At 41.6% G+C, this 23,199-nt stretch overlaps 1 protein-coding gene across 20 annotated transcripts in view; it reads right to left on the bottom strand.

Moving 5' to 3' along the window:
* ABLIM1 (actin binding LIM protein 1) overlaps positions 1-23,199 on the bottom strand; it is a 191,941-nt gene that overhangs the window by 19,250 nt on the left and 149,492 nt on the right. For 7 of the 20 annotated variants that reach the window (XM_033066460.2, XM_033066463.2, XM_033066457.2 and 4 more), the window contains 7 exons: positions 22,864-22,911; positions 18,684-18,761; positions 15,475-15,630; positions 10,991-11,026; positions 9,615-9,744; positions 7,225-7,317; positions 1,363-1,467 (listed from right to left, as the gene is read on the bottom strand). In XM_033066460.2, coding sequence (XP_032922351.1) covers positions 1,363-1,467; positions 7,225-7,317; positions 9,615-9,744; positions 10,991-11,026; positions 15,475-15,630; positions 18,684-18,761; positions 22,864-22,911 — 646 coding nt within the window. The remainder of the gene's footprint in view (positions 1-1,362; positions 1,468-7,224; positions 7,318-9,614; positions 9,745-10,990; positions 11,027-15,474; positions 15,631-18,683; positions 18,762-22,863; positions 22,912-23,199) is intronic. The other 13 variants (XM_033066477.1, XM_033066456.1, XM_033066465.2 and 10 more) reach the window with 5 other exon arrangements.

Raw genomic sequence — 23,199 nt, 5'->3', positions numbered from 1 at the left:
GCTAGAAAATTAATGTCAGAGACCCATTTTGCTACTTTATGCTGCCTGAGAAAAGTTTTCAGTTACATTAGAGTGAAAGATGAAAAGGAATTTCAGAAACACGTGTGCTGTATCACAGATCCAATTAAAGCGTTATAGGAGACAACTTTGCCTTTGGCATTAAGGAAAGTTAAACCTAAAAATCTATGTAAAAGAGGCAAATCTTACTCTGCAGAGCCCTACATCCTGAAATAAGCAGGCAAACTCACTGCACACAAAGGCTGTGGTATTTCATTGCTGTGTGGGATCTGCTCTGGCCACTTGACCAGCAAACAGGTATGAAGGGCAGTCATGCATCCTTCTGCGCACACGGACGCCAGAAAGCTCCAGGGAGGATGGGAGCACAGCTCCTTCCGTGGCTGCATGGCCCCAGCTGGAGAGGAGAGCTCCCCCACCCTGCTCCAGGTCATTTCTCACAGCTATTCATGCAATTAGGCTTGAGTTTAGGTGAGGCACTGAGAGCCAGGTGAGCTTAAGCGGTTAAAAGAGCCGAGCTCAGCCAAGCCAGGTCACCCTGCACAAACTGTTTATCTGCCAGATTTGAGGAGGGGAGGAAGGGCAGTAACCTCTGGCAGTGAGGAGGAACACTAGACTGAAGGGAATCTGAAAATGACAGGACAGAACTAGGCTTTCAGCTATCTCTGAAGCAGCCAGATGTATGTCCAACCCTAGGGACACACAGCTCATCCCATCAAAATCCAAAACATATTGTCTTCTCAGATGCTGGAACAACTGTGGAGCTCACTTCAAAACAGACTGCCCTCTACAGAAAAGGCATCCTAAGCCACACATATCCTTGTGGATCTGCAGGTCTCTCTGAGGACACCAAACACAAAACAAGATACAACCTCACCTGCTTTAAAAAGAAAGGAACACTAAACTGGAATTGTTGGGTTCAAGACTGAAACATGTCACAACAATCTGCATAAACAACATCTGTAATGGCTCACTGGCCACCTCTTTTCTGCCTGAATCAAAACTAATTCCTCTAAAACTAGCAGAGCTATGCTGGTGCTCAGCTGGTGCAACTGGGAGAAAAATCAAGCCCAACATAGCTCATATACAACTCACAGACCATTAAACGACCCTGAAAAATTTAGCATTTAAGAGTGAAACACCTGGCCAAGAGAACAGATAAAAATCACCATAAACCCCCACGTTTCTTAAGGCACTACTCCTCTCAGCAAGCCCAGAAGCAGTTCCAAACCCTGAGGGTGCAACCCATGGTAAACGGCGTGAAAGGATGGAGACAAGACAGAAGTTACAAAGGCTACATTCTACACTGTGACAGGACAGCGAGACACACACAGTGCCAGCTCCTACCTGGAACATGGAAATGTTTAGGGGCCTGAGCGTAAGTTGGAGTGAGAGGGCGACTGTCAGGCCGATAGGGGACAGGGGAGTTCCGACCGCTGGACGGCTCATTGCCTCCAATGAAAGAATGGAGAAAACAAAATGAGAAGAGGGAGAGCAATTAAAAAAAAAAAAAAAAAAAAAAAGGCAAGCCCAATTAAACCCAAACAAAACTGGTGGAATCAAAACCTCCAGGGAGAAAAGAAGTTGAACCAAAAGTATAAATACAAACAATAAGGAGAACTGGTAGTAGCCCTGGTGACCTTTTTTCCCCCCTGATATTCCTGCAGAGACAAAAATTCATGTTCAGGCTGGAGTTGAGGTTTGAGCAGCTCAGACTCATTCTGATGGCATGCAGGCAGGAGCTCTGTGCTCATAGCTGGTGAACAGATGGGCAGTATAGAAAAGAAGAATGGAAGGTTACTTGGCAATGATTTTTTTAGTAGAGAGATTGATATTTGGAATTAAAAGGCGCAAATAGGGAGCAGAGTAGTCGATATGCAAACCCAAAGCAGATAGAAGCAGATGCTGGCAGTTGCTACAGTTCACTAAACCAAAAGTGTACAGAAACCAGAAACAGAAAATAGCTGTTAGGTCACTTGGGGCACATCAAACGGCATAACTGTTCCTTACACACTCTTTCATTGGTTTAGGAAAATTCTGATGAGGCAAAATAATTTGTAAAGCAGTGCAGCCCATCTGGTGGCTGCGTGCACATCGTTCGTGCTGCTCCAAATCTCTGTCAAAGCCAGATTTGGTTCTGATGACAATACTTCACCACTGCTGATTTAGCAAATCTGAATCTAATACCAACAAACCTTAGTTCTATTTGCACACACACTTTGTTCCATTTGCAGGATTACTCTTGCTGGCATTACCCCTTTGCCTCCTGGCACTGCACCACAGCAATCCAATGGCCCTGAAAGTTTCTATATCTTGTCAGGGAGTGAGGGCTGCTGCACAACCACAATGGTGGATCCCAAATATCAAGACCTAACAGCCTGGTGTCCATTCACATCTTTGTGTGTACCTTGAAAAAATGCAGCTGCCTCTTTTATTGTACTGTTCTTCAATTTAGAGCAAACTCACACCAAGAAAAGCCATACACATAAAGTGCTTCTTTATTTCACATGGGTGGGGTGACCCCAGTAGTGAAAAGCAGGGGAGCATCAAACCCCTTCCATTTTTAAGGTATGCACAAGGGCTTAAAATACCCTGGAAATGTTGATTAAGAAAGCAGGAAAAAAATGGAGGGTGGAGGAGGGAATGACAACAAATACAGAAGGGCTAAAAATACGAGAATAAATAAATTTCAGGCCTGTTTCCTATGTCCTGTTAGAGGATCCAAAACCTTAGACTCAGCACACTATTTATCTATTTGGGGTGGGAAAATAGGTGTGGGAGAAGGAAAAAATAAGTTTCCTTTACAATTTACACAAAAAATCCTCTTCTACTTGAACAGTCATCTGCCAATCTAAAAGGCACTAAAGAGAAAAAAAAATGCTTTTTACAAACCTTGCTGAGATGTGCCCCAGAGGCTTCAGCCAGTATACAAGTTAACTCACTACATATGAATGTTTTAAAAATTACATGCATAGTTCAGGGGGATTGGCTGTACAAAATTTGTCCAGAAGAATACACATGCAAAATTCTATACCTAGCACTTTGTAATTTCAACCCTAAATGACATGAGGCTCTCTCAGCCACATGTGTCAGTGGTGGTTTTCTATTTCAGGTGCAGTGATGCTGAGCCTCTGGCCAGGTAACAGTAAGGGCTAGGTTTGCTAACCCTGAAAAGCAGCACAAATGGTTTGTTAATTGCTGTCATATCTCAATCTATGATTCTTTTCTTAGCAATTTCAATATCGTGTTCTACTTTTCCACCCTTTGAGATACAGTCATGGTAAAACACCTCACTTGATTTTACTTATGTCTCTTGGTTCTATCAAGAACTTATGACTTACTTTCCAGCAAAATAATTGTATTACAAGAAAAAAAAAACCCTTATCAATATTAATATGCCTTGAGATACAATTAGTTGTTTATAGAGAACATGTCACTCTGCCTTTTTACTTCCTTTAGCAATTACACTCAATGGAAGAGAAAAAAACAAAAGGGATTTATTGACCTGTGGACCTGTCACAACAGAGGCATCATAAATACATTTTATCTGTTGGGAGCTGGCAGACTAAATGTGTGTGTGTTCAACTTGAAATGCTTCTGTCACAAACACTACAAATACAGAGACAAAACCCTTCTTACACCCCTCTCTACCTCTAGACACAACTAAGTGTGCTCACTCCCATAAATGTATGCTGGTTGGTCTTACATCTGGGACACAGATAATTTGTGTAGAGAGAACTGGAAATGTTGTATAATGCACCCAGTACCAGGCAGACAATTACTGTGGTATCATCCTGCATGTGCTGCTTTACAGATGTCTCTGTTGGCTTGTATTTCCTGGGGTACCTAAGGACTGCTGCTAGTTGTGACAAATAACTCCCACTTCCTGGGATGGCAGCCTCATTGCCTCCCACCTCTCAAGAAGGAATGGTACATCTACTTACATTCCCATTAGGCCATCCCTGAGGAACTCACTCATAACAAGGCTTAAGTGCTTGGGATGCAGCTGCAAAACCACCCACAATTTATAGCAGCAGTGCCAACATCTGCAGGATGTGCACATGCACAAGGAAAGCTCCTGGCTGCTGTACCTGTCTCCCAGGGCCTCATGGCCAGCCTGCTTGCAGCTTTACTTAAAAACCCATTAAATTTGGCTTCCTTGCCTGCACAGAAATGTCTCTCTTAATTTCTTAGCTATGCTGTAACTACTGTTAACTCCCCAATGCAACAAGAGCACTCCAGTTCACCAACACTCTAGCAAGATCTAATTCTCACACCCTTGGCATGAAGTTGAATATGTCTGTGTGTAGGTGGGGGGATATTGAGAGATAATGGAACAAGCTTAATCTAAAAATCAATCACTAGAGCACAGCAGAAGGGAAATTCAGAGGTTTTTTTTTTTCATTCTCTTTGCTCCATCAGGTAGTTGTTTTCTATAGCTGAATTTGTTAGGCAGGTTGCCCTAGCAGCCAGGAATAGAACTGCTTGCCCACACACAGCCCAGTGTAATGCAGGTCCCTGCTGCTTTCTGAAGGGCTCACCACTGGGCTCACTGTGGGATTCACAAGCTCAGCTCACAGAATCAGGCCAAAAAACCCATATGCAACCAACACTGAGCCTTCTGTCAACTTGCAACCAACACTGAGCCTTCTGTCAGCTTCCAGTTTAGTTGCTCTACTCCTGATTAGACATAGGAAAACAAGCTCAGTAGCACCTGAAACCCTTACTCCTCTTCATGTTTTGTCAACCTATCAATCATCTTCTTGTCCGGATGTGTAGCCTTTATTTCACACATAAAAAACCCTGAAAACCAGGAAAAAGCCAATACACAACTGTCTTCCAGAGCAGAACTTCCACCTGCATCCACAAAACCCTGGAAACAGTTACCAGGTACAGAAATCATTTGGTTTCAGAGATCTGCCTCAGGGAAGGAGAGAGAGAACCTATGAAAACCAAGGTCCAAATTCCCTATGAAGGTGGGCAAATTCCTCATGGGAAGGTCTGTGAGCAAAGGAATACACATTACTTTAGAACTCTTTTACATGGCAATCTTATGGAGGCTTTGCAGTATTCTTGAATGCCTCTGAAAAATTCTAGGCATGCAAGATGAAATCCTGACTCTCAATGCGAGTTTTGTCCCTGATTTCAGAAGGGTCAGGGTTTCTTTCATTTGTGGACTTGTTTTGATTCTTTCATAGCAAAGACAGTACTTTATTGAGGCAAGACTAAAGTCAATGGAGAATCCAAATTAGATTAAATGAAGTCTAAGCTGATGCATGCTACACACTCTTGCAGCTTTTTCAACATACATGCTACATCAATAAACTCTCACTGAGGCATGTTTAGCCCCTTTCACTTCTCCAATTTCTTTACTTTTGGCTGTGTATATGAGGCTTACTCATTATGCTTCTTTAAGCCTTATGTTGCATGTAAACACACTGAAACTGATCTAAATGTCTTCTTTTCTGGCTTGAGTATACAGAATAACACAAGTATAATGTGTCATACGACACTTCAGTCATCATTATTCTGCTGGGAAACCATGCCCCTTCACCAAAGCAGTTGAGACATGACCTGTATTTTCTGACTCCTAAAGGGAAAAACCCCAGAAGTTATAGTTTAGTGAAATCTTTCTTACAAACCAACACCAAGTTCACCTTCTTGTTAAAAGTACAAGTAAAAAGATCACATGGTGCCTTTTCTGTCACAGTGATAGGAATTTGAGTTTGGCTGAGTTATGACACAAAAATGCTGTCCAGGCCTTCAGAAAATTGAAGATTCCTACAACATCTTTCAGGTTATTTCTGATAAAAACCATACCCACCCGCCTCTGTCTACAGCACTAGCAATCCCACTTGGCCTCTTCTATCAATAACTGGAAAAGATATCTGATCTACATGCCAGGTGAATCTTTGAAATCTGAGAAAAATAAGCATGGATTTCCAATAGTTCTTCTCATTTATCTGTTGAAGAAGCTATTTATTTTCTCAACAGAAAAAAAAGAATGAAAATGCCACTTGAAAGAGTGTGAGCATTAATTTGGATTTGCAGCAAAGAAATGTTGAAATTGCAAGGACTATGAATAAACTGCATGCTGAAATGAGCAGTATAGCTATTTTTAAGGGTCCCAATCTTTTTAAGTGAGATTTTTTTTAAAGTAGAGACATAGTAGAAAAGTGGACAGTGCAGACTATTACAAACATCTTAAAAAAGGCAAGAATAAAATTAGTGATGGTGATCTGAATGCTTGACGAGCTATGATGTTGAGATCTATTGCATTTCTTCAAACTTCATGGCAACAACTTTCTTGCAACTGCTTTGATTATCTTCAGTTTATGAATACCTACATTAATCAATGGTGCCAGATTGGAATCTATGTTCAGTTTACTCAACATTGTCTTTTGAGCTCTTGTAGGTGATATAAGCTATGACCTTCTCCCCCAAATAGAAGAGATGGCCCAGCCAAGTGCTCCAATAGAACTCAGAGTAAAACCACATTCATAAAAAGCAAGAGACAAAACTAAAAGCTTACTGAGCTAAATGAGTTCCTTGAAGGGACAGAGGAATCCTCCTCCAAATCAAACCATGGAAAATAAGATTGAAAAAAAGACCATGTCCTCAAATAATGTAAATCCTTGCAGTGCTACTGCCTTCAGCAGAGCCTGCTGATTTTCATTTAAAGAGAGGAGATTTTAATTTTACTTGGTTGGGCTCTAATTATTGCCAAAGTGAATAACAAAGATTAAGCTCTTTGTTGCCATTGATCTTTATAGAATCTCTTCTTTTTCTTCTCCATATTTTTGATCACCTTGCTCTCACTCAGGCAATACTGTAATCAGCTTTTTCACTGTGCGTTTTAAGAATGTGGCAGCAATAATTAAATTTGATAAACTAACTGCTGAAGGGATTGTTGTGTACTGCTTTAGAAAGAAGCTACATTAGGTTCTGAGTAACAAATGACAATGCTTGTCTGTGTATTTCTACCAGGTAAATGCTTGGTGACTCGTCAACTAGGGCCCTTAGAAATGACATATTTCCTCCAAAACAAGGACATTATGTCTATTCTAAATACAGTTTTGAGTGCAACAGCACATTTCGAGGCATGCTCAGCTGCACAGCCATAGGCAGAGACGCCTTCTCAGCTCTGCCAGAATGCTAACACGTGTCCAGGCCAGAGGGCAGTCCCTGGGGAGAGGCCTGGCTCCTTACCTTTGGCATGGGGCATGAGGTGGTGTCGGAAGGGGGAGTTGGGGCCGCTGGGGCGCGGGGGAGCCGCGCGCCGCGCCCCCAGAGCCAGCAGCTCTGCAGCGGGGACACGGGCAGGACAGAACGGAGACAAAGAAAAGCAATAAGAGACAGGCAGGGAAGGAGGCTTCCAAGGAAGGAGGGGGAAAAAAAAAAGGCATTGAACAATTAGGATTCTGGAAAGAAGGAAGGAGGGAAAAAAAAAAATCAACAACCAAAGCGGTTAAAGACGCACCAAAGGGCCCGTAAATGTTAAGACATAATTACAGCAAGGGTTAGAAGAGAGGCTTAGGTTTGAACTGCGTTGCTAATTTAGCATAACATCATTGGCTTAATGAGCTTCTGACCAATGCCTTGTTACCAGAAAGTGGACTGCTACCAGCATGCAAACATCACAAACATTGACGCTCAATTAGTTAAGAAAGCAGCTGGTTTGAAAAGTGCCTGACCAAAATATGTCAGTCAAGAGGCATGCAAGCTGTTTTCTATTGTTTTAAGACATTCCAAAAGTGCTGCCAACATCAGCTAGGGCACCACAGGAGAAAAAGGCTGCAAACTTTTTCAGAACTTGTAGCACTTGATTTTTGAAGAACTTTATGCTGACAACGTCAGTACAGCAGTTCACTTCTCTCTCAAGGGCTAGCTGGGAGCAAAAGAGAAGTGATCTGGGGCCACTGGGGTTTATTCAGAGAGAAATTATTCTTGCAAAATAACATGGTGAAAAGACATGCCATTAGGACAAAAAAACCCCCACACATTATTTATTCAATAAATAATGACTGTAGGAAAATTATTAAAGTTTAAAGTTTAATTAAAGTTTAATTATTAAAGCATTAACAACTACCCCAAAACAAGGTAAGAAACATCAAATGACAAATTGTACAGAATTACTTCTGTGTTGTATGAGGATCAGTAACAGGTGAGCCCAAGATGAGATCATCTCAACATAGACCAGTGTGAACAAATATTTCTCCAGAAAATCCTTCAGGCTGTGGACTTTGGAAGATTTTACACTGGATCACAACTCTGGCTTGAGCCCATCTGCCCATCACAAGAGTTAGATAAACAGAGATTGCTTCTGGGGAAGCTCTTTGACTGAACACAGACAGTAAAACTCAATCACAGTCAAGCCTGGAATAGGGCCTGGATTTGTTCATACCCCTGAGACAACAGATAAAAATGGAATAATCCCCTCAGAACTGGAGAATCAAGGCACAGAAGTTTGCAGCTTTTTCACATTTTCAAGTCTCTTTCAGTTTCAGTTGTAACGTCATCTTAAAACACAGCCATGTTGTCAGCACTAAGTATCAGACACAATTTGCTTCTGTCCCACCTCCCTTGGGTCCCTTAAATAAGGCATTCACTGACAGACACAATTGGCTGCTTTCAGCCCACCCCCACTAGGAAATGGCTTCAGCATCCAAGTTCCACAGTGGTGGCTCTATTATAAATCTTTAATTTTAAAAATGCAGTTCCTATTGCATATGGGCATTTGGCATCCCAACTGTTCAGCTGTAATCACCAAGGAAGATGAAACTGTGCAATTGTAACACTAAATTTAAAAACAGATCACAAAGATTTAATTCATTACCATACACAATAAAATTAGTCTTGAAAAGTCTTCAATGAGTAGCCTTTAGCAATGCATTTTCATGCAGTTTGGGTGTGGATGAATAGTTCATTTTCATATCTTGCTTTCAGATACATAACCGGTAATTTTGGAGGCACTGGGAACCTGAATGACCTGTAAATTTTCTATATTGCACATAGGACTTGTACATCACTGCTAAACCAGAAAGTAAAGTTTGTGTTTTCAAGTGTTCCCAGACAATTGCCTACAGCTTAAATTAAAAAGACATCTTCTGAGTCTATGTCTTAAAAAAATGTCTAGCAATTTGAAATATATGGGTGTCTTGCTTCTGAATATGAGATTCTATGGCTGTACCAAGCTTTAAAGTAATTTCTTACAAGCAAGTAATAAATTACTAACTTCTGTACAGTCAAGCTATAATTTTTGTTTCCGATATGTGATACTTTTTCCAAACTCCAGAACGAAGTTTGTGATTCACTGCAGCAAATTTTCTCTTGCTTTTAGAAATATACAAATATTTTCAAAATAATTGATTGGAAACAAAAGCAGAAGATGCATATTTATGATGCAAGAAACAGCCTAGTGCAGAAACCCATGACAATCCAGAACAAAAATACAGGTAGAAAACGAGACATTAAAATACACAACAATTTTTCAATCCTAAACTTCCACTTCAAAGAGAAAGGACTGCTTCAGTGCACCACTGAGTGGCATTATAAAGACACAATATTTTTGCATGTATTTGTAATGCAGCTGCCCTTACCAGGTCTGTGGAAGTGCTGGGGGGAGCGGGACATGGTGGGGGTGTAGCTGTGCCGGCTGTACACGGGAGAGTTGATGGAGCCCTGGCTGGTAGACCTGTGAATCATGCGGTCCCGCACGTCCTGGTAGCCCTGCAGGACAGAGGCATCCACTGATAAATGTTAAATGCACACAACACATTTTTAGCAGCACTTAACTTCCATGGATCTGAAGGCATCAGCAGAAGCGACTGAAATAGCAACATCCCTTAAGATTCCAACCTACTTCATTAGCACTGTTCTCCAAGGATCTGCTCCAACCCACTTTTACAGTCACAATTCAGTCTTGGAAGGTTCCAACTCCACTTGTAATTTCTATTAAATGCCATAATAATCTCAGATTTGCCCACATTCCCTGACTGTTGCATCCAGAGCATGTGAGTCCTGCATTGTCCTGCACAAGACACATGAGCTGGCCATCAGTGAGCTAACCTGGAGTGAGAATTCAGCAAGAATTCAACTGCTGCAGCAGAGCTCTCTGTGGCTAAATTCACCATGTGTCACCAGCTACATCACAGCTATTTCTATCCAGATCAGATTCCCCATCTGTAAACATGATACCTTGTATAGCAAAATTCAGTTTACTTAGATTCCTGGGGATAAAGAAGCCAATAAAAGAAACAAACGAAAAAACCTCGAAACAAACAAAAAACCTCAAAACAAACAACACCCTCACCCCCTCCATGAAGCAAACTAAACCAGGACAAAAGGGAAAGGACTGATTAATGCACGAAGATTTACAAGAAATTCTATAATCCCTTAATTTTTAACTAGCAGCAGTAAGTACAACTTTCATGTTGCAAATAAGCGACAGGATAATGCAACGATAACGATTCTGCAAGAGCATCTATTGTATCCTGATAAATGACTTCCCAAATGTTTCATGTTATTATGATGTTCAAATTAACTCCTCTGGCATAGCAAAACCAAATCAGACCATAGTAATGTTTTCTTCAAGACAAAACTGCAAATGTTGCAGTGGTAAACATGGGTTATTATTTAGATGTTTAGAGCAGCTTTTTATCTCCTGTAAATCCTGCAGCTCTGGGATCTGAATCTGCCTGTGCCACAAGGAGCAGGAATGTACCAGAAGTGACGCCTGCTGGACAAAGGGCTCTGCTTTACAGACAGCAAGGGGGAGGAGTGGCAGCCCCACTTTTTGTACAATCTCTCAATAAGAGCTTCATGTTTCCTTCTTAGAAATAATTTTTTTTTTACGTTTCAACATTGAGAAAACAGAGATGGATCTGACTGACCACAAACCCAATGCCTGCACTGGCTCGAGGGAATCATTCTAATCACAGTAGGACACTGCCCCCAAAGGTTCCACCAAACTTACTTCTGCAGAAGGGGTAGGTGACAATGTCCTTGGAGACTGCAAAGACATAAAAAATAAGGTTATCGTTGAAATTGCTTGAAATATCATTGCTTATGCTGGGCCAGAAAATGGTAGTCTAAACATTGCTGCAGCTACTCTGACATATGACAATGTAAAGTGGTAATGCAGAAATTACTGAGGCCATTCCAGCACTGGAACCTGCTTTTTCCACATGGCTCGGGGACTGGTCCATAAATCACTGACATTTAAAGTTTCTGGGAGAATCTTTGTAAGTGTGATTAATTCAGTCAAGTATCATGCAAGATCATCTTAGCCTTCTAATCATTGTGGTAATTAAAACATAGCTGTAAAGATCAAAATCAGAAAGGGTTATTAATTTAATAACTATGCCTGTCATGAAGAAATCTTTAAAGTGGAAATCAAAAGCAAATAAACTTAACTCAGAGTTTTGCATGGAAAATCAAAATACGGAACATCTTTCAGGATGAAGCATGTTTTCCCTCCAATGCATACACTCTGGCAAAAATGTGCTTCTCCCCAAGGCCTTACATTTCATACCCATGCAGAGGAGCACGTAGTTGTCATCAACATTTCTTTGATATGACCTCCTTTAAATCTCTGTGTTCCTCCATGGTTACGTAAGGAGAACAGACAGGAATTACAAACATGTGTATTGAAAGAGCTGCACAAAGGCCAGTGGGCAGAAATATGCACAATATTATGAAAAGTTTCTGCAACACAGATGGGGAAACTGAGGCAAGAAATACCTTCAGAAGAAACAGAAGATTATGCATATGCTGATGGTACAAACAAGAATAAAGGCTATGTGTAATTACCAGTTACGTGCTCTTCAACCACCAGACAATTTGAAGCTGGATTTAATTATTTCCTTTGTGCACAAAACTTCAATATTATTTGTCATAATAAACTGGGCAGGAGATTATGCTTTTAAATAAGACCACAATTATAGAATAATATAGCTGTTAAGATAATATCTCTGAAGCAAAACTGCTGATTCTGGTCCAACTACCACACTAATGTACAACAGCAGTAGTGTAAAATGTATGCAGAGTTTCTGGTAATAAATATCCAGCTGGTAAATATCCATACATTTTGGATTGAGAGACCATTCACTCTCACAGAGCTTGTGACACTGGGAATGCTAAGTATCCAAACAAAGGAGCAAAGTTTTTATTGGATAAAGGACATCTCCTTTTCAGCAAGTTTCCCTAAAGCTGTTAAAGACTTTTGCTACTTTCCATCAAAGCCTTGAAAGTCTTTTACATTCATATTTTCCTATAATCTAACAGCAGCAGCTGTAAAAACCCTGCTCCACATGAAACATTCCACACACAGTGCTTTGGAACAACATCCTCTACATAAACTGAGAGCTAACCTAAAACCTTCAATATGAATGAAAAAAACACGTGTTGTGAGGTGCATTCTCACCTTTTTCTACTAGCAATTAATGTGTTACTCTAAATAAACTATTTCTGGGGGTTACCTGGATGCTGAGTAAAAGGTATTCATAGGAACCTAAAACTGGGAAGGCATCCCAGAAAGCAGCATGCTGAATGCAGGTATTTTTCCTTTCATGTATTTTCACTCCCTCACTAGCTGACATCTCACAATATTTTATTACTAGTTGCTTTTTTGGGAGATGGAACCTCACTCAGCAGCCAAGTTAGTGTTTTATCATGCACAGGTGAACTGTCAGATCTCAAACTCTGAGGCTGCCAAGGAATGTTTGGTTCTCCATCTTTCAAAACCTGGTCCAACACTGTGATCAGTTTGAAATGCACTGTGCAGGTGAGTGAGTAAATCAGCTCCATCCCAGAACAGGAAATACTGAGGACTCCAGATGAGGAAGGGAAGGGGAAGAGGAAAGGGAAGGGGAAATGGAAGGGGGAAGGGGAAAGAGGAAGGGGAAGATGGCTCGTTCTGACCAAACTTACACAAAAATTTCTACTTCAACAGGCTCAATTCTCTATTGCTTTGAGATCTGAGAGTCTCTAATACCTGAAGCCACACGGGTACTTTTGTCATCTAGGCAATTTCTGCTGATCTGTACAGGTGTCATTCTGCAACACAAGTTCAGCATGTCACACTGATGCCATTTTAGCTGTCTTTTCACTGAACTACCAGATGGGATCCCTGCTCCATTTTGAAGCATCTATCACGTTGGAAAAAATCCTTTTTTTCATTTTATGTCTTCTAGTTTAGCGAAAGGTTTTTTAGAGCATTTAGTGCTTTCAACAAACAGAATACTTGAAATAAAGGACATAAAGTATATGTACATAAATGTATGTATATTTATGTATATGTATAATGCATTCTCAGTTTATACCAAACTAAAGCTGGTGGGCTCAGTGCTCATCAGGCTGAAGCGACAGGTCCTGCAGAACTGGAATACCTGGAGGTTTCTGGACACTTTCTCACCCAGCAGCAGACAATTAATTTCGGATCTCGTTAGTTCCTAATTAATTTCTGGTCCCTGCAGGTTGATGAAGGTGGGACCAGCCCGTGCTCCCCGCCAGAGGGCGCCGGGACCTTTCTTTGCTGAGAATGGTGATTCTTATTTTTTTTGTTTTTTTTTAAATCATGGTGAGGGCTTTTCTAGTCCCCAAGCATAAACGGAGGGTCTCCTTTTATTTAACACCACCACATACACGCCCTTTGCAAAGAGAATGCAGGATAAATCACGACTAAACGTGTCACCTTCTCTGCTCTTTAGAGAGGATGGGGATGGATGTTGAACCAGGATTGCTGTCACTCGATTACCACAACACAAACACAGGGTAAGGGATCACTCCACCCCAATGGGCTCGTGTTCTCATTAGGGCAAGGGAAGGGACGAGAAACAGATACAAAGAGGTGAGGTAACTTGCCCAAGGTGACAGAAGTCAGCAGTAGTATTGGGTGAAAACCCATGATCTTCTGAAAAGAAGGTGAGAACCCCTTCTGTTTCCAGAACAAATTTCTGTAGTCACTACAAATTAACTGAATTTAATGCTGGTGAAAATATGGTGTAAGGAAACCCCAAAGGCTTTTGCTTATTCCCAGAACAAGCATAAAAGCAGACAGCTTACACCATCCTGCTTTATCAGCTTCCAACATACTGCTTTGTCAGTAAGAAGCTTCCCTTTAACATAAGTTCACCTTCTCAGGTGTGATTAGCTCCCCCTGTGTGACTAACAAGAGAAATGTGTTTGTAGCAGGGTTTGTGCAATGGGTCAGGCCTGTTGGAACTGGTCAGAGGTCACCAATGCATCTCAGTGGTTTTGAACCAGATGCCAGCTGGATTCACTGCCTACATAAACTGGAGAGGAGAAATTCTGTAATGTTTTGACCTGTTAATCTCTTATTTTATTCCTGAGCTAAATTTCCAATTCATGATTTAAAAAACTAACTCTATAAAACGTTAAAGAACAAAGGAGAAAAACCAATGCAGTTCTGATCTGCTGGTGGGCAGAACACTGATAAGAAAGCAGATTATCAGTCACACTGATCTGGTCATTTACAGACCACTGGTGCCTGAAAGAATTACAGTAAATCATTCTTCTTCAATTTATCTTCACACTCAGTTCAGTTACAGTCAGTAAGGTCACTGAGATTGCAGTGGTAAATCCAATTTCCACGTCCACTTAGATTTGCATTCAGGAAGTCTGATTCACAGACAGATGGTAGTACATGACATAACCTGCTTCCCAGACTGCATTGGAATAATGTAAATAGTAATTGCAGCTATGGAAATTCACCTGAGAAAACTGGGGACTGACAATCTGAAAGATACCTTCACATACAAGTTTAGAAGAATAAATGACATAGCTTTTTCTTACTGCTGCACAATACAAGAATCCTTACTAAATGTCAGCAGGTTAAAATGTGAGGCAGGCATTTCTGTAACACAATTAACCTGCTTTCCCAGGTGGAAGAGCACTTCATCCTGACAATTTTATCCAGTATGTCTGGCAAAGTGCTTTGGTGATATGCACCTCCCTTCAGTATCTGTGAGATAAGTACCCTTCTGCTCTTAGTCCATAGAATATCAGAGTATTCCTCCTATTCTCTTGTGAATATTGGTGCTCCACAGCACATTGCCTTTTGCCTCACATTCTGGACCTTGCCATTCCCAAAGATTAGGATACCCATGGGAGCTGTGAGGAAGCACACAGAGACAGCCTGCAAACCCTGTGTTAATGCAGGTGTCATCCTGCAGTGTCACAGGTGAGTGTTCCCAGGACCCAGTGAGTGTGTTAATGCAGGTGTCACCCTGCAGTGTCACAGGTGAGTGTTCCCAGTACCCAGTGAGTGTGTTAATGCAGGTGTCTGATCCTGCAGTGTCACAGGTGAGTGTTCCCAGGACCCAGTGAGACAGACACAAAGCAGTGAGAACAGCAGCACAACAACCTCCAGGAGTGCCAATGGAAGCGAAGCAGGCTCTGGATGCAGTGCACAGGAATGAGGTGCTGGTGGGTCATTACCTCTCCAAGACTCTGTCTCTCCTGTCTGTCCTCGTAGGCGGAGGTGTAGAATGGCTCATAAGTAATTAGGTCTGGACGTTCAATGTCATAAATGGCCTTGACTTTGGGAATGGCTGCTAAATCCTTGTAATCAAGGATTTCATTGTCTACTTTTGCCTAAAGGTCAAAGACAGAAGACAAATTAACTTACACAAATGCACTGGCAATTTCTGTTTTACACAATTCATGATTTTGTGTATTTGTTGTCACGCTGTTGCTATGGAAACCCCTTTTTGGCACCCTACATCTGGGGAGTGAATGCTTCTTGTTCTTCTCCAGCAGGCCTCCTCTGCAGCAGCTCACAGTGTTTTCTCTTAGGGGAGAAAGAACATGGCATATATAGATCTACTTACAAAAGTTTTTTATCCCCAGCAGTGAGCTGGAAACTTCAGCTCTGCAAATGACTCATTTTGTGGCCTCAGGCAAGTATTTTCACCTTTCTGCTCTTGTTTTCCCATATGTAAAATGGGTGATAACATCAATTTAGTTTGCAGATTACAGAGATTACAAAAGGATTTCATGCTGAAGACCACAGACAGATACTCAATTTATAACTGTGCACACAAGAGGAAACAGAACTTATTGGAAGGAAATAAAAAGACAAAGAGGACTGTCAGGACTGGGTATTCAAATAAAATAGTTACATTGCATTCATCACTCATCCTGTGCCCAAGCCTCTGACTAAAGCATCCACTCCTCACCAACTACAAGGTGCAAGCATGGAATATTTTTTCCACTAAGACTGCAAGCAGATCTTGACTAGTTAAAAAATAGAACCAGGAAATAAATTCCAAAGTCAGCTGCACCCATTAGAGGGAGATAGAAAGAGGTCTTACATTTAGTTTAGATAACTAATATCTTTCTTTACTTACAGAAAGACTTTAAATAAATGATCATACATTTTTACCTACCTTACAGAAATACACTGACAACTAAAACTGAAAGAGGATATTCAAATTGTTTTTCAACACTTCTACAAGATACTTTATTCATAGTAGGTTGCATAAGGAAACTCACATTCAGTTCTGTTTTTTCTGAGTGCTAATAATTTAATTCATTTCTACCTAGTAATTTCAGATTAAGATGCATTTGCCTTTTCAAGCTCTTTAACAACCACTGACTTAAACTAGAAACAATACAAAATCTTTTTTGCTAGCAAAGTAAGGTTTGAAATATTTAAGACATTCACTCTCTACAAATAGATTAAAATCTGTTTTGTTTTTAATTGCCAGATATAAAAAAATACCTTCAACCATGTTAATCCTTAAAATACTTAGGTATATCAATATACAGTAGTTTCACGAATACAAGCCGCACGGATTATAAGCCGCACTTCCGGTGCCTCGACAATGTTGCTGTCTTTGTCAATAGATAAGCCGCACCCCGAATATTAGCCGCACTTTCGTTCGTCGCGAGAATCCGTGCGCAGCTTTCACAAATTGGCCAATTAGTAACAGGATTGCGGCATAGCGGGCTTTACTGGCTCGGGGCGGGGCCAGGCAGGCTCGGCCCGCTCATGGTTGCCGACGGGGCCGGGTGGCCCAGCTCAGCGCCACGGCTCGGCAGGGCTGGCCGGGGGGTGCTGCCGCCGCCGCCGGGCTCGCTGGCCCCCCTCTCCCGTCAGCACCGCCCCGCTGCCGCGTTCCCTAGCCCTGCTGGTGGCCTGCCGCCGCCCGGCTCGCCGGCCGCGCCGCGTTCCCTAGCCCTGCCGGCGGGCCAGCCACTGCCGCCGCTGGCAGGCATGCCGGCCGCCTCGCCGCTGCGTTCACATACTCGCCCTGCCGGCGGGCCAGGCACTGCCGCCGCTGCCAGGCTCGCCGGCCGCCCCCTCCCGTCTGCACCGCCGCCGCGTTTCCTCACCCTGGCCGGCACTGCAGGCCCCCGCACCGCCGGGCTCCCCCACGCTGCTGGCCCCGATTCTGCTGGGCTTCCCCCGCTGCCAGGCAGCCCCACCCGTCGGCCTTCCTGCTTCTGCCATGCTCCCCTGCACTGCTCGCCCCAGTTCTCCCGGGCTCCCCCGCCCTGCTGGCTCAGGCTCTGCCGCCCGCCCCCCACACTGCTGGCCCCGCCTCTGCCAGGCTTTCCCACCTCTGCCGGGGCCGGCCGGGCTCCAGCTTGGCTTGGGGCTGCCGCGGGCTCTCACTTCCGTGTTGGCAGCTTTTAGAATTTTGTTAATGTATTAGCCGCCCCGGAATATTGGCCGCACTTCCGGGTTTCCACCAAAATTTTGGTCAAATTGGTGCGGCTTGTATTCGTGAAATTACTGTATGTTATTTCTGTAGTATTTTTACCAGTTTGTTAATGTGGTGCAAATATGTCTGGATTCTTTTAATCTAATATAAATTATTACAGATATTTTTGCAGACACCAATCTAGGCTGCCATGTTTCTCCACAGATGGTGATTTCGAGCAGCAATTAATTTTCATAAACTATAGTTTATGAAGTTGATATTACCCACAGAATGGCAGTTCTCCAGGACATGCTTTGTCTTTTGATATCTGCAGTGTCAACACTCTTCATATATCAGCTTATTTTTGTGGTTGTTGAAATGCACAGAACTAGAGTTTAACTCAGGACATGAGATTTGTAATTTTGGACTTTTTTTTCTGCATTATTATAAATGTACCTGACAAATTTCTGTGGTTTACTCTACATTCTCATCTATATAATCTCAAGATTATTGATAAAATCAGTGATTTAGCATTATGCTTAATAACATTTTTTTTCCTCTAAATTAAATACACTTTTCCTTTCACAACCAAAAAACCTGATTTCTGATTGGAAGGTGTTGGATCAGCCAAGCTTTTTTCAGTGTAGCTGACACTGCTTCCCACATTCTCCAAGTGCAAAGAGCAGACCTCTCAAAAATTGTGTATCAAAGTGCACAGATCTCACAAAATCCTTACAAAGCTGAATGACCCCTCTGCCCTCTGTCCCTTTTCACACCACCAAGTGACATAAAAAAATTTACTGTAGCTTTCCAAGAGAAATGTGACCTGGAAAATTCCTACCTGCCCTTGAAATCCTGTAGCTATGAAAGCTACATGGTGAAGGTTTTAACAATTTAAGCACAAAAATGAAGCATTAGTATAAAAGTGATTTATTTCAGCATGAGTAGTTCATGTGCAAGCAAAGGCTTGGCAGTTTGTTCTTCAGAAGGAATACTTACATAGATAGTGTGGCCTGGAGAGCCAGGTATACTGGAACCTGGTCTGGAATAAATGCTTTCTGATGATGTTCTTGTAGGCTGAAAAACAAAAGGGAACTTTTGAGAGCAATCTGAAGCTATTAACATTGGCAATTTTAAGTGAAGAAATCTGCATACATCTTGAAAATAACTGAATTTAGGAAAAAATGTCAACACAAATGCAAGCATTCTGGCAAATTCCACAATATTGTGAGGCAAGTGGGCTTTTTTGTTTTTTTTAATAGGGGAAGCAGTGGTGTGAGAGGGGAAGAGGTTTTCTAAATCATACAGTGTAAAAGACTAGACTGACAACAATAATGAACAAAATCAAACAACACCTGCCAGAGCCACTGCAGGAGCCATACAAAGAGCCATCCAGGATAGTCCTGCTGGCCCTTTTAGCAACATGTTAGTTCACAAACCACTGGAGGGATCAGCAGTCCAGCAGACAAAACTGTTGTGAGGAGCACAGCACACGTGTTATCTCTTTCCAGGTGTTCAATCCTGGATTGCCATTGGGAATGAAATCATCAGAACTGAATTCAGCCTCTGTAAGTAAAAGGACCTGAAATTCTTTGCTTGGAGCTGTTCCCTACATCAGCAGCACAAAGAGGCAGCAGGGAAGTCAAATGTTGGTCTCCATACTGCAAAAGTCATGATGTTTAATGACTAAATCCTGCAAACTGAAACTCATGAGAACATTCTCATCCCTACAGAGCCAGTGCTGCTACATTTAGTAGATTTTCCAACACTTTTTCAGGACTAAACAGAGACTGGTGCCTTGGGGGAAGTTCTGTGAGAGGAGATGAAACAACTGATGACCAAGGTGTGAGGATCCTGAAAACCTGATGCATTTGAAAATTATTCTATTTGATCAAAAGTCATCCTGGTTATTGTGATGATTACTCCTAAACTTGGCACGCAGCAGATACCCAAAGGTAGCCAACCATATCCCAACTGCAACTTAGAAACCATGAACAATTTTTGCTCCCTAATCGACTGCAAAGAACCAAATCCCATCACAAAATCTGGTGTCAGCACATGACTCTGATGACACCACTGCAGTGGGATACTTCAAAGTCTTAAAATGAAATCCTGGAAAACAGTCCTTACCTCATCAGCTTGTGATGCTAGGGCCCCTGGACTAAGGGACCTTCAGGAACACCTGAAGGAAACAAGGCTTGACAGCCTGGCTCACTGTTCCTTAGGAAATATTGCACTGAACACAAAAGGCTACTGGACCTATCCCTCAGCATGCATTTCCTGAAGGAACCCTTCAACTGACCCCAGAGACTTTCTACTTCTAATTTCAAAGCCAGAGAAGCTATTGGAACCATCTGTATATAAAATGCTGAAGACTAGTCATGGGTTGTACAGCAGACTTTCTCTGACTTCACTTTCGAAAATGAAGTCACCACGTTCAGGGAGGGTTAGAGAAACAAAAGGCTTTGAATCTGTTCCACCAAAAAATGTAAGATTCACATCAAACAGAGCAGATGTAGCTGTGGACTGACACAGCCACAAATCCTCTCCAGAGCATGTCAGAGAACACTTTCTCAGCTGGACCTTTAAATGTTTCTCTTATTTTCTCTCTGTAGCTGCAAATTCCTACATCTCAAAAGGGAACAGAAATTTCTCATCCTCCCTTAAGCTCCTCCCAAACCAAAAATCCCAACAACAAGCACTTGTTTCATGGAAATGTTACAAGAATTGAGCTGGAAAATCTGGCTGCTGTTGAGAAACACTTTATTCCCCCTTCCATTCTTCCATTTCACTCTGTTTGAGTGGAGACACATGTAAAATGTTGCTGCAGTTACTATGGAAAACAATTGTTTTCATTACAACATAGGGAACAGTATTAAGTACTTGAGGTACTTTTAGGGGTGTCTCTGTTACCTTTGGCTTTTGGCAGACATACTTTGAGAGTTCTGTCTGCTCAATTTTCCCTGTTGTAGGAAAACAAGTGTTAGAGGCAGTTATGGCTTATTCCCATTTGGCAGGCCCTTTGGAGCTTTTATAATTGCCTCAGAAAACAAGAAATTCTCATCCTCACTCGAGCTCTTTAGTGTCACTGCTAAAAACCTTTTTGTTTAAGGAAAATTCACTTGTATTTATCACTTCAGTGAATTTACTAAATAAAGTTAGACACTTTAAAAATATAGTTACGGCCTTATCCTGCTAATAATTTTCTTAGGTGCTCTTAACCCTGGAGTACAAGAGGAATTGTCAGATGGACTGGCAATTGTAGCACCTGTTCTTCATTTCCTCACTGTGTTTCTGTTCCAAGTTCCTCTTCACCATCCCATTAACATGGCCACGAGCCAGAAATTACACCCTTTAAACCAGTTTTCTATTTTCTGTGATTCCTTCTGTGTACATCAGTTTTACTTTCTGCCTGTTGCAAAGCTCCCCACTGCCAGGCAGGATGCCAGCCATGGCCTGAGCCCACTCTGCTCCTTTCCTGAGGAGCTGAATCCAAGCAGACCTGCAGCTCTGAGGCTCCTCTAGCAGCTCCCAGTCCTGTACCCTGTTTATGTCTAAACATACCCTTGAAGACAATGCATGAAAAAGGACTTGTACATCTACCCTCACCCATCCTACCTCACTCTGCCCTATTTCTCATTGAGTTACACAGGCTGTTTCCATCACAGATGGCTCTTTCCTACCCTGCTTCTTCCCATATGGTCTGGAATCCTTCACACTTTGCACTTTCCCCTAAAGACAATTGCATTGCACTTAAAAACATTTATGCTGCTTGCTTTAACAAATACACACCAAAGATTCCTTGATATAAGCTGTTCCTCTGGCATATTTTCAGTTGCTGTGGTTGGCTCCTCTCCTAAGAGGCCCATAAAAGCTCCTGTTTGAAAAGCTGTGACCTGGTATGGCTTTTACTAACCTGAATGTTACACTCTCATCCCTGACCCTGTGTAACACCATTGTGACTCTGTCTTACACTGGAGGTCAAGTTCTCTATTGATGTAGCTGCACTGGGGTGTAAATTGCATTTTAGAGGGGAGCTGATCAGAGCATAGCTAAAACAGGAATAGGGCTGGCCCTGATGTAACCTTTAACACTGGAGATGTGGAGATAACACAAGTGCATCTCTTCCACACATTATTAAAAAAAAAAAACAGGTGAAGAAAGAGGACACAATCTTTAATATGAATTCAGTAATTTAGAGGTATTTACTTCCATCACAATAGTCCTGTGACACTTTTTCTACACTCCCTGCAACAAAACAAGTTAAGCTGCCTTACTTCTACAAAGAGTTCAGAACCATTTTTTATATCATTGTTCTTTCCCTTGAAGGATTCAAATACAGCTTTTCATGAAGTCAACTTTGTGCAGAGAAATTTAAAGGAAATTTCTATGAAGAGCTATTGTTTTTTTTTCTTTTCTGGTGGATTCTCCACATTTTCTGAGAGTAGGAGAGTCATCGCTTTTTTCCTTTCCTCTTCCACGCAAATGGATGTAAGAGTAGTAAATATATCAATATAGGATGTCTGTACCAAATACAGAAAGTCTACGAAGTGTATGAAAAAAAAATCAATAGAAATTCAGTCAAGAAAAATTCATGCATGTCATTAAAGGAGCCAAAGGAAAAAAACAAAAGATCACAAAGCATCTAAAATATTTGCAAGACTTCTCAGTTTTTCCCACTTTATCACACATTTCTTATTTTTATGTTTTTGTTCTTCATTCCATGCATTTACCTTCAACTTTACCAGTTTTATTTGCAGATTGATAGAGAAAACACCAACTGTCATGCTCATCCTCTAAGGTCCATGTGAATTGAGTGCTCAATTATCATATCACCCATGCAGATGCCCCAAACTGATTACCTTGATATTTCATTATTAGACTACAAAGCTTAAGATGTTCATCTGCATTTACCCCTGTTTGTCATGTAATCATGCATGCTACATCATCTAAATAAATAAATAAATAAATTCCTTTAAAAAACTCCCCGCTAGAGCCATTCACATCATCCAGGTGCTGCTACAATGTGGTGGCTCTGGCATTCTCAAGTACAGATGTTCAGCATCATGCTCTGTAAAAACTTACAGGTGCAGGCAACCAGATCAAAAGTGATCCCAAGAACATCTGGCCAAATGGATGCACTATCGTTTTACAAAGGCATCGTCACCATTTACAGTACCTGCCTTAATTTTTTGATAGAGTTCATTATGCAAGGCGGTGATAATAGCTGCAGAAGAATGAATATGTTTTCACTTAATAACATTTAACATTAGAGCTTAAGCAAATCCTCTAAACCTCAGAAGCTACTTTAGGTAAAGCATATTTATAAATAACCTAATAGAAGATTAGGATGGAATTTCTTCTACTGAGCAGACTTAGCAACAGTAAGGGATCTGACTTTCTCAATACAACACTTTTTACACTGACTACCTGCTCTATCAATTGCAAGGTTTTACAGTTGACTAGGATTTGGAACCAGGGCTCATAAAATATGGATTTCCTATGGATTTCTGTA

This window comes from Catharus ustulatus, chromosome 8 (genome assembly GCF_009819885.2).
Source record: "Catharus ustulatus isolate bCatUst1 chromosome 8, bCatUst1.pri.v2, whole genome shotgun sequence".
NCBI lineage: Eukaryota > Metazoa > Chordata > Aves > Passeriformes > Turdidae > Catharus > Catharus ustulatus.
The sequence above is the reverse complement of the archived record's forward strand: the minus strand, read 5'-3'. Positions and strand labels throughout refer to the sequence as shown.